Below are 13,512 nucleotides of genomic sequence, written 5' to 3' on the forward strand. Positions count from 1 at the left end.
AGAGAGTCAGGATGCTCAATTTGGCCACGAGAACAGGGTCGAGTGGAGAACCTGACTTAATTGACTGCAGCAGGTCCATAAATCGCATTAGATCTAAAGGGGGCAGAGAGTAAAATTGAGCCAGCTGCTGCCTCATGAATGTTTTCTTTAACAGGAGATAGAGCAGAAGTAGGAGGTGAGCTGTTAATCCCGGACTGGGACTCAGCAATGCTTGCTGAGGCCAGAGCGAGTTGAATGCTTGTGACTTTCTTGACAAAATAAACTGCCAACCCTTCGCATTGGGCTTGTAACAGTGCAAGGGATGACACTTTTTTACTAGGGTTGGACAGGTCTTGAACCCTTTTAAAGAGTGTTTTTGGGCAGTTTTGGGCTTTTTATTGTTTTCGGAGAAAAAGGAGGCATGAGCCTTTCTGAAATTCTTGTGGTAATGGCTCAAGGCTGATTTATATTTTAATTTAGAGTTATGATCATAAAGCTTGCAGAGTGTTTTTTCTTCCAGCAGAGACAAATTAAACCAAGTGGCAGGGGGGTAATGACTGGACACAGATTTTAATTTGGTTGGTGGAATTAGGTGAAGGGAGTTTCAAAGCCAGCTATCAACCGTGGGCTGACCTCTAATAACCTGGTGGGCCAGTTGGTGAGAAGTACTAGATAAATGGGTATGGAAGGCAGGAATGTCGAGTTTGGCCCAATTTTTGACCATCACGTTAGGACCTTTCACAGTGGGGCAGATGGATGAGTAGTAGGGAATGAAAAAATGAACTGCAAAATGGTCTGTCCACAATAGCGGCATTGGGAGGTCAGTTGGTGTGACCAGACACATTGGAGAAAACGGGGTCCAGCATGTGGCCCGCATTGTGTGTAGGGGTGGAATTAATTAGATTAAGAACGTCCAGATCTTCTCTAAAAGTCTGACTTAATTTGAAGGTGGCATCTTCAAAATGCATATTTAGGTCTCAAAAAAGTGTAAAATGTGTGCTATTTAATATGTATGGAGGGATTAGCTCAGGAATGGCTGAGCACCAATCCCCGGCGTAGCCAGGAGGCCAATGGATGAAAGCACCGGAGACCGTGAATTTAGGTGTAAGATGAAGTGAGAAGAAGAGGAGGAAGAAAGTTCCTCTATTTTACATCGAAGTTGTAACAGTAAATAATGGCAATGCAACCTCCTAACTTATCTTTGCGATATATTTTAGTAATGCAGTAATTGTGTGCCAATTCGGCGATGACGTATGGTAGGGACGCTTTGCGTAGTTAAGTTTCCGTGAGGAACAGCATCAGGGGCATTATCTACAAGGAAATCGTAGATAAATTGTTGATGCCTGGGCATGGCATGGCAGATTAAACTGAAAAAGCGGAAGCCCCTCTTGGAGGAACAGTATCTATCCAAGGTGCTCTTGCGCTCCCCAGCCAGGGTGTTGATGCTAGATGCATCACCTAAAATTGCAGGGGGTATTCTTAAGGTTGCAGTGATGTGAAATTCCTATAGCCCAATGCCCAGGACATATTGTTTGGGGTCAAGGGCAACACGTTTTCATGTGTATTTTGTCCTTGGGACAAGTAGGCTCAACCCTCTATAGCACAAACCCTTTGGCTTCTAGTTTACAGTACCACATTGTGGATCAAGGAAGGGCATTGGCTGCAGTTAAGGTAAAATTTGTGTCCCGGTGTTAATGCTGTTCAAACTTGGTCATGGTTCATTTAAGCAAAACCTTTATTATTAGGGTGAGCACTCTAATTAAATGTTATAAGCTATGACTGCACTTCTGACAGTGGTTCCAGCATAAAAAAGGTGTACACACGTTTTCAAAGTTTAGCAATAGGAGGCTATGTATAATGCTCCCAGAATGCTCTCTGGTTAGATGTAAATATTTGCAGAAGCTTGAAAGCAAGATTGATGATTATTTGCTTTCAAAATAAAAATGTTCACAAAAGAAATGCAAGTAGGAAAAAAAGTTTGCGAAAGTACTATAAAATTTTAGGTACCATTTCTTTGCAGCATCATTTAGTAAAATGTGTTGATGTATGCTAGTATTTCCCAAAAGCGCTCATAATGGGAAAAACAGTTTAACCAGTTTCAATAAGATTATGGGAAACATACAAATAAACAAACATTGGCAAAGCCAGTAGTTCTGAAATTGCTGGTCAGCCTTTTGGTTTTATTATTGTGTGACTTGTTTTGGCATGTTTTTGCAAAGCCATATTTATGTGGGAGCTTCTGGGCCCACATTATTTTTGGTATTAAAAGAAAAGCACATATTGCCACAGTAGTTCATAGCAATGAACAAAACTACTTTGTGTGCCGACAGGATTTTAATAAACACAAAAGGTCATGGTTAACCCCAAACCTAAGTAGGGGCCTAATTATCAAAGATAGTCTCAAAAGTGCACCCATGAAACACGACCTTGCGTTAAGTGTAGGAATACAGGGGCATATGTATCAAACGATTTTTTAATCGCAAACGCTGCGATTCGCAAAATAACAGCGTTTGCGATTAAAAAATCGCTAATCGGGATGTATGAGCCAATATCTCATCGCAAAATTAAGGAATTGCTAATTTAGCGATTTCTTAATTTTGCGTAAGCATTTAAGAAATCGCAAAATGCGATTTCTTAAATGATATGTAACACGCACCCAAGTTGTGCGAATTATCCTTAAGAAATCGCAAATTACCACCAACTTCTAGTTGGTGGTAATATGCGATTTCCTTTCAAAATGCAATGTTTTGAATTTTACAAAGTGCCACGTGGCGCACATACATGCCCTTAGGGCATGTATGTGCGCCATATGCGCACACATGCTCATTTCAGGGGTGCATCAGGGTGTCATCATGACACCCTTGCACCTTTGAAATTATTCTCAAATTGCGATTAGCAAATTGCGATTCGCAATTTGAGAATTACTTCACATTCATTCCTATGGGTCTCCTGGCCCATAGGAATGAATGGGAAGGTATTCCTTAATTGCGATTTCGCAATTTGCTAATCGCAATTAAGGAATTTTAAGAAATCGCAAAAGTTTTGCGATTGTTTAAATACATCCCGTTTTGCAATTCTCAAATAGCGATTCTTTAAAAATCGCTATTTGAGAATCGCAAATGGAGATGTTGATACATATGCCCCACAGTGCTTGCAGTGGTCGCTGTCAGCTGAAGGGTCAATCGACAATCTGCATGCCTCCAAGCAGGCTGGACAGAGAGATTTTTGCTAATTAGAGGAAAAAAACATTCCTAAGGACCGTGAAAGGGGCAGGGGTCTTGGCCCCCGTCGTGCACGGACAGGCGCAGATGAGCTTGCCTCTGGCGCACATTCGACACGCCGGAGGCATGCTCGCTGCACGTTGGCGCCGGGCTGCCATTTAACAGTGCAAGTCAATTGTCAGCTGCACCGCAAGCCGTCCAAGATTGTGGGCGTCAGGGCGCAGCTGAGATACGTAGAAGGAGGCATCCCAGCTCCATCTGCACAATCGGGAAACCCGCGGCACACCGAGGAGCTGGGAAATATGCATAATAAAATAAATAGTTGCAGTCGTGAAAAGTGACAAATGAATTCTTAGTTTTTTCAAATTTCCCCGCGTTCCCCAGTATTTCAAAGGCGAAAAAGAAAGTGCAAGTATAGAAAGACTGATTAATTCCTTTTTTTTAAAGTTCCCCCAGATATCAATTCAATGGAGAGTATAATAAAAACACTGAGGTTAACCCTCTGTGTAAAATAATAAATGGCAAAACACTACCGGAGCTCGTAGCAGCAGTGCTCAAAATGTAGCCCCATAGGGCTGTTTGTCTACGGGATGTCATGAGTACATTGTTCAATTTTAACTAAAACTTAACAATTTCTCTAATTAGACTTTGCAACAAATGAAAACATAAAAGACATGAATAAGTGATAATTTGATCTACGTGTTGCTTAAGAAATAAAAACTTACTTTTGTTGTTACACTAGTGGCATCAGATCCTGCTACAGCAAGGGTTGCCACGTGGCCTTGAAAAACGGAGTTCACAGAGTTAAAAAAGCTGGATTTTCCTGCTCCAACTGGACCAATCATTAGGACACGACTATGAGAAATATTCTTTATGTTTGGTTTAGAGTTTCTCACAACTCCGACCAACCTTTTTTTCTCCCTGTGAGAAAAAAAATACATTAGTACTTATATGTACAGTGAATGTGAAATTTGAATTCTATGCTAGTCAGGATACATTGTTGGACCTGGCCCTGTCTGCAGGGTCACCCCCACATGTTTTGCCTTTACACCTGCTATTGGAAATTGCCTTTTCTGCTGTGTCACCCCCAAACCTTTTGCTTCCTCCTCCTCTTTTTGCTGAGTTTGTTTTGGTTGGCTTGAGGACCCTGTGCACTTTACCACTGCTAACCAGTGCTAAGGTGCTTGTGCTTACTCCCCCAAACATGGTATAACTGGTTTACACCTATTTGGAATATTTAACCCCTTCGGTGCTCATGACGGAACGGTTCCGTCATGAGCCACGGTTGAGCTGTGCTCATGACGGAACCGTTCCGTCATGACCACGCCCGCGCAAGATTCCGTCAGCACAGCGGCGGAATTTGCGCAGCATGGAAGGGGTTAATATACCTGTAAGTCCCTTCTACAGTGGTATACCTTATATACACAGGGCCTGTAAATTAAATGCCACCAGTGGACCTGCAGCACTTATTGTGTCACCTGCAATTCTCACCTTAGGTTTCCGCAGGGGCGAGATGCAAATCCTGCAGCAAGGTCCCAACTTCTCTAACCCACACAGGCTGCCCTGACAAATTCAAGGCCAGATAAAGTGGAATGGGGGACGAGGGGAAAGACAAGGGAAGTGTAATACTCCCTTCCACGATATGCTCAAAGAGGGCAGTTAGGCTTCAGATACGCTTGAGTAGATGTCTGTATGCAAAGAAATGAAACATACATGTTCGTGTATGAATCTGGTGTAGCTATGATTACTAACACTCTTGTTATATATCTAATTATGTCAAAATGTAACCACCTGTTAATTTTCCCTCTTCCACTAAAGATAATAGGATGACAGATGAAGGACCAAAAAAATACCATCTAATCAAAAGGAGAGAGGACAATAAGGCATTATGTAATTAGAGCAGGCACATATATAATATAACTAGATAAGTGTAAGCCCGGACCTCATTAGTAAAAAATAGGAGTTCAATATAAACCCAAAATGGATACTCATGCAACCAAAGGAAAAAAAAACGATTCAAATAATATATTCATTTACAAGGAATAATTCCATGAACATGTATTATGATATAAGCTGATAAAAAAAGTGCAGGGTTTGTTTGAGCTAGCTGACTTCCTTAACTTCAGGAAGACTAAGTACTCTTTTGTTGCATTCTGTTATGGAACTGATGAGACGTGATCAAGATTTTTTTTTTATCTCTAAATGTCATGAACGGAAACATCAGATAACTAATAACACCCCAAAAATGAATTAGCATATGCAAAACCATATGAAATAAAGGAAACAATCTCCAAAGACAACCTCTTGTCTTATTTGTGCCTGCTTGGCAACAGTGCCTCAACTACTTTTTCTGTTGTTCTCTTTGCCTCTCAGATTATCTGTGTGATGTTTAGTTGTTTGTGGTTCTAGTTGGTGGTGAACCATAATTTGAGGTGGGCAATTGTGAACTCTCATGTAATCTCTGAATACCATAAACTACAGGTGCGACATCTGGTTTCCCAAGCCACCACTGTTTGTTAGACTTTCCAAAATCAAAATGTTGATGTACTGTTTTAAAAGAATGAAACCATTGATTCTTGTAGATTGAATGATTCTGATTTAATGATTAAAGTTACCAACAGCAAGAAAATCTGAATCTGTAAATAGGAGTTGTTCATTAGATTAAACCAAATGATTTGTACAAAAAGCAGGGAGAAATGTGGCAGGTGTGAATATTTTCTTGATGTACTAGCACCATGAAGAGAATTTTTTTGTTTCCTACTGCCCCATTTTGCATGCAGCGATCACACACTACACCCTCCCAAAGTCTCATTCTCAGGATCTGCCTAGTTATCTCCACCTCACAATGGTTATTGTACTGCCAGTCTCAATTAATTTGTGGCCAGTGCAACTCTGCTCGGGATTCTACACCAGCACCTGTACCTGTTGAAAGCTGCTCATCTCCCTCCCGCCGCCGCATTCACCAACTCCGCGGCCGCTGAGAGGAGGGTGACTCCATCTCCCAGGGTGCCCAGCGCCAAAGGAGGAAGCCGACGTGTCAGCAAACGCGCCTGGACGCGCTACAAATTGCAGCACAGCCCCCGCGTCGCGGGAAGCGCGCGGGCAGCGCCGGGCGAAGCCCGGGCAAAGGGCAGGCCGTCTGAGGCCGTCCGAGGACGGAGGAGGGACGGGACGGGCCACCCCCCTGACATCTACTACACGGTAAGACTGTCCTCCGGATTTGGTGTGACCATTCTTTGGACTTGTCAAAGACTTTATGGGAATTACCTTCCTCTATACGTCTTGATATCTGGATATCCTCACTACAATCCCTGTTGACTAGTACTTCACCATGCCTACACAAATGGGAAAACCCCGCATTATAACTGTCAATACATCACATGGAACTGCTACTGGGACAATTGACCTATTCTTTAAGAGGGTAACAAATGTACTTGAAAAAGAAATAGCTGACACAGAGAAGCGTCTTTCACTAGATCTACTAACTGGGAAACGCTCTTCTCTGGGGTCATTAGCCCAAGCTGTTTCTCCAGGGAGGACACACTTGGACTTAGCGCAGGGCTCCACTCCCCTAATAGCGGTAAGGGCGGAGGACGATGATGATATAACATCTAGCGCTAACACAAACGCTGTGCATATTATAAATCCCTCCTCACCTTGTTCAGATACATCTGGATTATCAAATTCCCCCAAATTATTCTCAGTCTCCCCATTGACCATAGACCAGCATCATAGTGAGAAAAAAAAAAAAAAAAAAGGAAAAGAAGGGGATCTCCATCTGTGATAACCCAAACGAAAATACAAAAAATTAACCCCTCCGCTCCCCACACTACAAGATCTTCCAAGTCGGTAGGACCCTCTCTCTCCTTGGAGACAAACGATTCGCCCGCTATTTCTAATCTCTCAGGACCTTTAAATACCTTACATCTAGAAACAGATTTCATCAACAGATTAGAGGTTTTAATAAAATCCCTCCTACTCCCTTTGTTAGAGAGAACACGAATGATAAGTGCACATTTAGATAGCTTGGGCAGACAAATAGAAGGGAATACTGCCGCCATGATAGAACTGCAAAGCGCTCATGCCAAAAACATTGGTAGTAACTACATAATACCTCCTATTTTGTCAATATCACAACCCTCGACAAGCGCCGCGTCTGTAACAGCAGTTAGCACACAGGGGAAAAAAGCTCTCTCCAAAACAAATAAACCGACAACTAGTAAGGAGAAATTTTCTTCACTAGCTAATAGTCAGGGAAACAGGGAGACCGTCCAGTCTAGTAATAAAAGGGAAGGGGATAAGAATGGACCCACTAAAAACCTTCCAGCAGACAAAATCTCTCAGCCAGTAAATGAAGTAGTCGGGAACGAAAAGGGAAAGTTATCACCTACACAGTTATCTAGAGAAACAAAAAGAATAGTAGACTTACCACCACAATCGGCACCTTATACGATTATTATGGCTGGGGTACCAGAGCTTGTAAAGGGGGTCAGAGAGGACTATTATTCCATAAAAAATAAAACCATCCATTGGCTCGAGCTGAATAGACCATTACCTGCCCATGTCAGTGGAGAAATTCTGTCCGTGAGACGAGCAATTTGGGTGGGTTCAAGACCCAAAGATAAAACTGGGGATGTGATAATTATAAACTTTAAAGATCACAGAGCAAGGTGTATCGGAGACTGGTACGAAACAAGAGGAGGGGACACTATCTCCACCCATTAGTTAGTCTATCCAAGAGACCCAACCTCATATCCAAAATCTATCCCAGTAAAAAACCTTTATTCGGATTGGAAGGAAGTGGGTCCCCGATTCCTGTGCCAAAATGTGGATAATTATCGCCCTTATCCTCAGTCACATAGGGAGTCCCATAGCAACAACAATAACTTTCCCCCACATTATGGGTGTAACGTGCCCACCTACAATCGTTATTCAATGCTCTTTGGACTAGATGAAGTTGATTGACTTGGACGGCAGTGGAGAGTCCTACAAAGGCCGTCTCCTTCAGAGCCTTGCATAGTGCAGGACTCTGTAACTGTGGAAGGGGATGCCATCGGTAAAGCACTAGAAGACAGAGAGCAAGATGCATTGGGTGACCTACCATCTGTAAACGCAGAAGATACTCCCATTTTGCAGGAACTTATAGACGACTCAGTACATAGGTTACCCACTGAAGACGAACTCCACCTGTTAGAAAACACACTAAATGGTACATCTAGTTTACCAAGAGTGGAAGGCCAACCGACCATAAAAAACTCCTCTCAAGAGGGAGTAGACCCGATTGAAAGAACTGATGTAACCCAGAAAAGTTTAAGAATACAATTTTTACTCTGGAACATTGCAGGGCTTAAGAGAAAAATCACAAATGGGAGTATTCTAAACTATGTACAGGAATACCACGTGATTTGTTTACAGGAGACATGGGCAACAACTGAGCTGCATTTAATAGGGTATAAAACCTTTTTAACTCCAGCAAAAGCCGTCTCGCATGGCAGACCCAAAGGTGGGTTGGTGATTTACATAGCGAATACTCTATTGGGCCTAGAGATTACACCCCTTGCACTAGAACCAAACTACCAGGTACTAAAACTAACATTTGAGGAAAAAAAGATCATTCTTGTCGTAAATGTATACGATAATTTGATAGAAACTGATAGATTGCATATATTAGGGGCTCTCCGTAAGAAACTCGTAACCTGGTCTAAACAGAAAAAAATTCAGGACCCCCCAAGTATCATATGGGGGGGTGATTTCAACCATCACCCCTGTATTAGAAGTAACACTAACCTCTGCGGGGTGGTGGATGAAATAGATGGTCAAATAACTCATTTCAGTCACTCAAAGGTGGGAAACTTCTTAAATGAAACCATGTCTGAATTAGGCCTCGTAATATTAAATATGCCAAAATCTTTTAATGGCCGGCTGGAACCAACCTATCTGGGAAGGGGCTGTGAGTCGACAATTGACTACATATTGGCCACAGCCACATAAGGAAACAAGGTGGGAAATTTTAGTACTCTTATAAATACCCTAAGTGACCATGCTGCCCTGGCCATAGTTTTATTCCTGGATCAAGGTCAGCTCCCGCCCTCGCTTATAAATTCCATCCTAGCCCAACATGAAATATACCTTAAAAAAATAAACGGCTATACCCTAGGGTGGGGTAAGATAGACCCCGTAGATTTAACAAAAAGGGTGGTCCGTGCGACATACGAGGCTATAGTAAAATGCTTAGATACCAACACGGGGGAGCAGGAGGTTTTGGATAATTTCGGGGAAATCTTAGACAAGGTAAAGGAGTTGCTAACCAAAAAATGTAAAGGAAACGGGGGGGGGGAAAAGAGGGTGGTTTGACCACAATTGTTCTATGGCACATAAAAAATTAAAGCGAGCCCTGTCAAAAGTCCCTAGAGATCAGGACGAGATTAGGAGGTTAAGAAGAACTTACACTTCAGTATGTAAGGGCAGGAAACAAGAACTGAAACAGGCATTATGGGATCAACTCCATGAGAGTTCCCTGACCAGAAATAGTGATGCGTTTTGGAAACTGGTTAAGGCTCTATTCCTGCAAGATAATAGTAATCACCCATCGGTTGATGTGGCAATTGATGGCCCGACGTGGGTAAACCATCTTTCAAAAATCTTTGCCAAACCTCCAGAAATCGAACCTATAGAAGATAATGTTAGGAGTACCCAGCTCAATTCTTTCCCAATCTCAATAGATCTCACATTAATTGAAATCATCAACGCAGTCAAATCAAGTAAAAGTGGAAAAGCCCCTGGCCCGGATGGCGTGCCAGTGGACTTTTTCAAATCTAATCTAGAATTGTGGGCTCCCATCCTAAAAAGGGTATTCGACGCAGTAATGAAGTGCGGTCTAATTAAATCCTGGACACAATCAACCATGGTCCCTATTTTCAAGAAGGGAGATAGGGAGGATGCTTCTTGCTATCGTCCAATCTCGCTCCTGGACTCTCTGGGGAAGGTACTGGGCAGAGTGGTTCTCCAGCGACTCCAGGGGTGGGTGGACGATGATAAGGTCCTCTCTGATATCCAGTTTGGCTTCAGGGAGGGCTTTGGGACAATTGAGCAGGCCCTAAATTTGTCCCTGATTATGGGGAAATATGTTTCTGCAAAGCAGGGCAGATTATATATGGTTTATGTTGATCTGACTGCGGCTTTTGACTGCGTCTCTCACTCAAAATTATGGACAATTCTTAGCAAAATGGGTGTAGACCCGGTCCTAGTAACTTTCCTTCGTGAATTATATATGAATGCCTCTGCCAAGGTACGTTTTGGAGTTCGGGGAGAACTCTCGAATTAATTTGCAGTAGAGCGTGGTGTCAGGCAGGTTTGTGTCCTGGCCCCCTTTCTCTTTTCGTTATATACAAATGGTCTTGAGATGGAGATGCTACAGGGGGCCCAGGACCTCCCTCGAGTTGGAGAATGCTTGATACCAGCGCTCTTATACGCGGATGATGCCGTGATACTTGCACGTACCCCACGAGAATTACAAAAAGCAACGGAGCGGTACGCAAGTTTCATGGGCAAATTAGACCTTCGAATAAACATTAAAAAAAACGTTTGTTATGGTGGCAGGGCAGGGCAGAAAAAGGGGGAAGAATATTTTTCTAGATAAGGAAAGGCTAGAACCAACGGACCAATACCCATATCTTGGCGTAATGATGGATGCGAAGCTAAATTGGAAACCAGCCATTGAGGCTCGTAAACACCACCTTCTGAGGGCAAATGCTGCCCTAATAAAATTCTCACAAAAATTGGGTAAGAGACCACCTGTAGAGCTTCTCCGTATTTACAAAGCGAAGTGTCTCTCGACAGCACTCTACGGAGCAGGCCTCTGGGGACATAAAAATACTAATTCCCTCCAGGTGGCAGAAAACAACTTCCTGAGATTTCTCTTGGTGGTTTCAAAACGAGTCTCCACCTTCGCATCCCATACCGAATTGGGGACTCCCCATATTGAGGACCTTGCAAAAATTGAACCACTCTTACTGTGGTACCGCGTTTGGACTTCGACTAAAAATACCTTCACAAAGAAGTTACTGGCAGATTGTATGTCATTGGACCACGTGTGGAAGATCGAGTGGCTGATGTACATAAAACATTTTTTATCTGACCTAGGATTGGGTAAATATTACCTGACACCGGAACTTATTTCTGAAATACCCAAGAAGGAACTAAAAATAAGGGCACTGTCCCACGTCGAAGAAACACGTATGTGCGCAGAGGTCCGGAAACCATCGGTTCGCCACTCCATGCTAGTGATGACAACTCTGGATATCGAACCATACTTAACGTATGTCCAGTCGCACTTTCGCACTTTGAGCGGTTCTTACTGACCAGATTCAGGTTAAACATCTTCCATAGGATGGTAGCCTTCCCTTCTAAAAACACTTGGGAGAAACATTTGCCGGTGTGCCCATGCGATGAAATAGCAGAGCAATCTACAATGCACACTATTTTGTTCTGCAAATACTATATCTCACACCGCAAACTTTGGTTAGTTCCTGTGTTGAGACAGTTAGGTTTCAGAAGGTGCCGGCCAGCCATGTTACGGTTGCAATTCCTGGAACCTGAATTTGTTTGCAAAAGTGTTAGTACTTTTCTCAAATGTATTTTTTATCCCATGAAAAATCTTGAGGACGCATAGTTGGTTATGTGAGGTCAAATGGTAGAATATACTTCCAAACTGTATTAATAATAATTCTTTTTTTGAATTTTTTTTTAACCAAATCTATTTTATGGATTACTTATATCAATTGTACGTTATTTTTGAAATTCTTCTATGGTTTTCTTGTTCTTTTCTAAAAACCGCACAAAGAAGATTTATTATTATCATAAGATGCTAAGACGGAGTATTGTAATTATAAGATACCAAACGTTGTTTTGGGCATATCCCCCAAAGCATCCTAATAATGCAGTTGGGGGTTATCTTTTTTTTCCGCTTCAAAGAGCCATAAAACCTTATGATTTTTCGATGTATAGCGACACTATCTGACCACTTTTTGCGCTTGTGGCTATGCATGTACATCCTATTATATTATAACATGCAACCATAAATGATCTTTGATTTTCCTCTCCCCAAAAGATCGTTATTTTACATATATTCTAAAAGTTTTGCCTATATGAGAGCATTTTAAATCTCGTATCTTTTAATTCATATGACTTTTATTGTATAATTGATGAAATGTAATACTGTACTTGCTTTTATGGTTTGAAACCAACTCACCGAATAAAGCTCATTTATTATTATTATTATTACTGCCATTCTTGGAAACAGACATTGTGGTAGCAGTTGTATTAGGGAAAACTTAATGGGCCCGATTCACTTTACGACTTTTGGTATTCACAAAGGGCCTTTACGAGTAGTCTAACTTTACTACTTGTAAAAGCCCTTTATGAACACCAAAAGTCATAAAGTTAGACTTTCATCTCAGTTTACTTTTGTGAATCGGGCCCTATGTCAACTTCCAAAATATTCCAGGACTATCAGTAAATTTCCAGAAAGCATAACTACAAGACATCCACAGAGGGTGAAAGAAGACAGGAGGGTGAGGTTGCTTTGATGGAGCCAAGGTATTAGGTCGGAAAACAAATTCAGGATCAGGGAGTCAGGGATTAATCTTAGAGGCCAGGAATCTGCAAGGTAATCCCTCACAGGACTCACAAGGACCTGCCCCTTTGCAGCTGACAGGTAACACTAAAGGAGTCCAGTTCAGTTGCTGTATTCCATGACCCAGGCTATACCTTTTGCTTTTTTGATGCGAGTGCTTGCTTGGTACAGCTACTCGTTTGTTTAAGGTATTCTGAAGGCACCCTGGGCAAGCTCAGACTGATCGTTGTTTTTTCTTCTGGTTTAGAACTGCATCGGGCAGCGTTAGCTACACTCATTTATTGCAGTGACTGTTAGATGACTAAGGAAATTCTTCTGGAATGCTGAGAGGTGCATGCATGTAGCCTTTAATTTGGGTTGTCAATGTTGAGAAGACTATTGGCCTTGTGCTCTGTGAGGATGAGATGACATTTCCAGGTGACATCTTCATCATCAGCCAGCACACGAACAAATCACAGCAAGTTCACATGTACACATTACCTATCACACATGCCCGTACACTGCTTTAGCCATGTGATATTTTAGGTGACAACCAAGTGACAATGGTAATTCTGTACTACATTTGGTAAATGTATTGGTTGTGGAACTGCTGATGATGTTTATTTTATTTTAAATCTTGTAATGTTTGATGTCATAAAATATTTATTTCTGCAAAATACTACAAGTACAAATGTGTGA

The 13,512-nt window shown here is 42.0% G+C and overlaps 1 protein-coding gene across 1 annotated transcript in view; it reads right to left on the reverse strand.

Annotated features, from left to right (window-relative positions):
• The window catches only part of LOC146834565 (interferon-induced protein 44-like), a 519,193-nt gene that overhangs the window by 276,923 nt on the left and 228,758 nt on the right, over positions 1–13,512 (reverse strand). Inside the window, exon 4 of the mRNA XM_085601972.1 lies at positions 3,926–4,121. Coding sequence (XP_085458098.1) covers positions 3,926–4,121 — 196 coding nt within the window. The remainder of the gene's footprint in view (positions 1–3,925; positions 4,122–13,512) is intronic.

The sequence above is a fragment of the Triturus cristatus genome, chromosome 4_2 (assembly GCF_964204655.1).
Source record: "Triturus cristatus chromosome 4_2, aTriCri1.1, whole genome shotgun sequence".
Classification (NCBI taxonomy): Eukaryota; Metazoa; Chordata; class Amphibia; order Caudata; family Salamandridae; genus Triturus; species Triturus cristatus.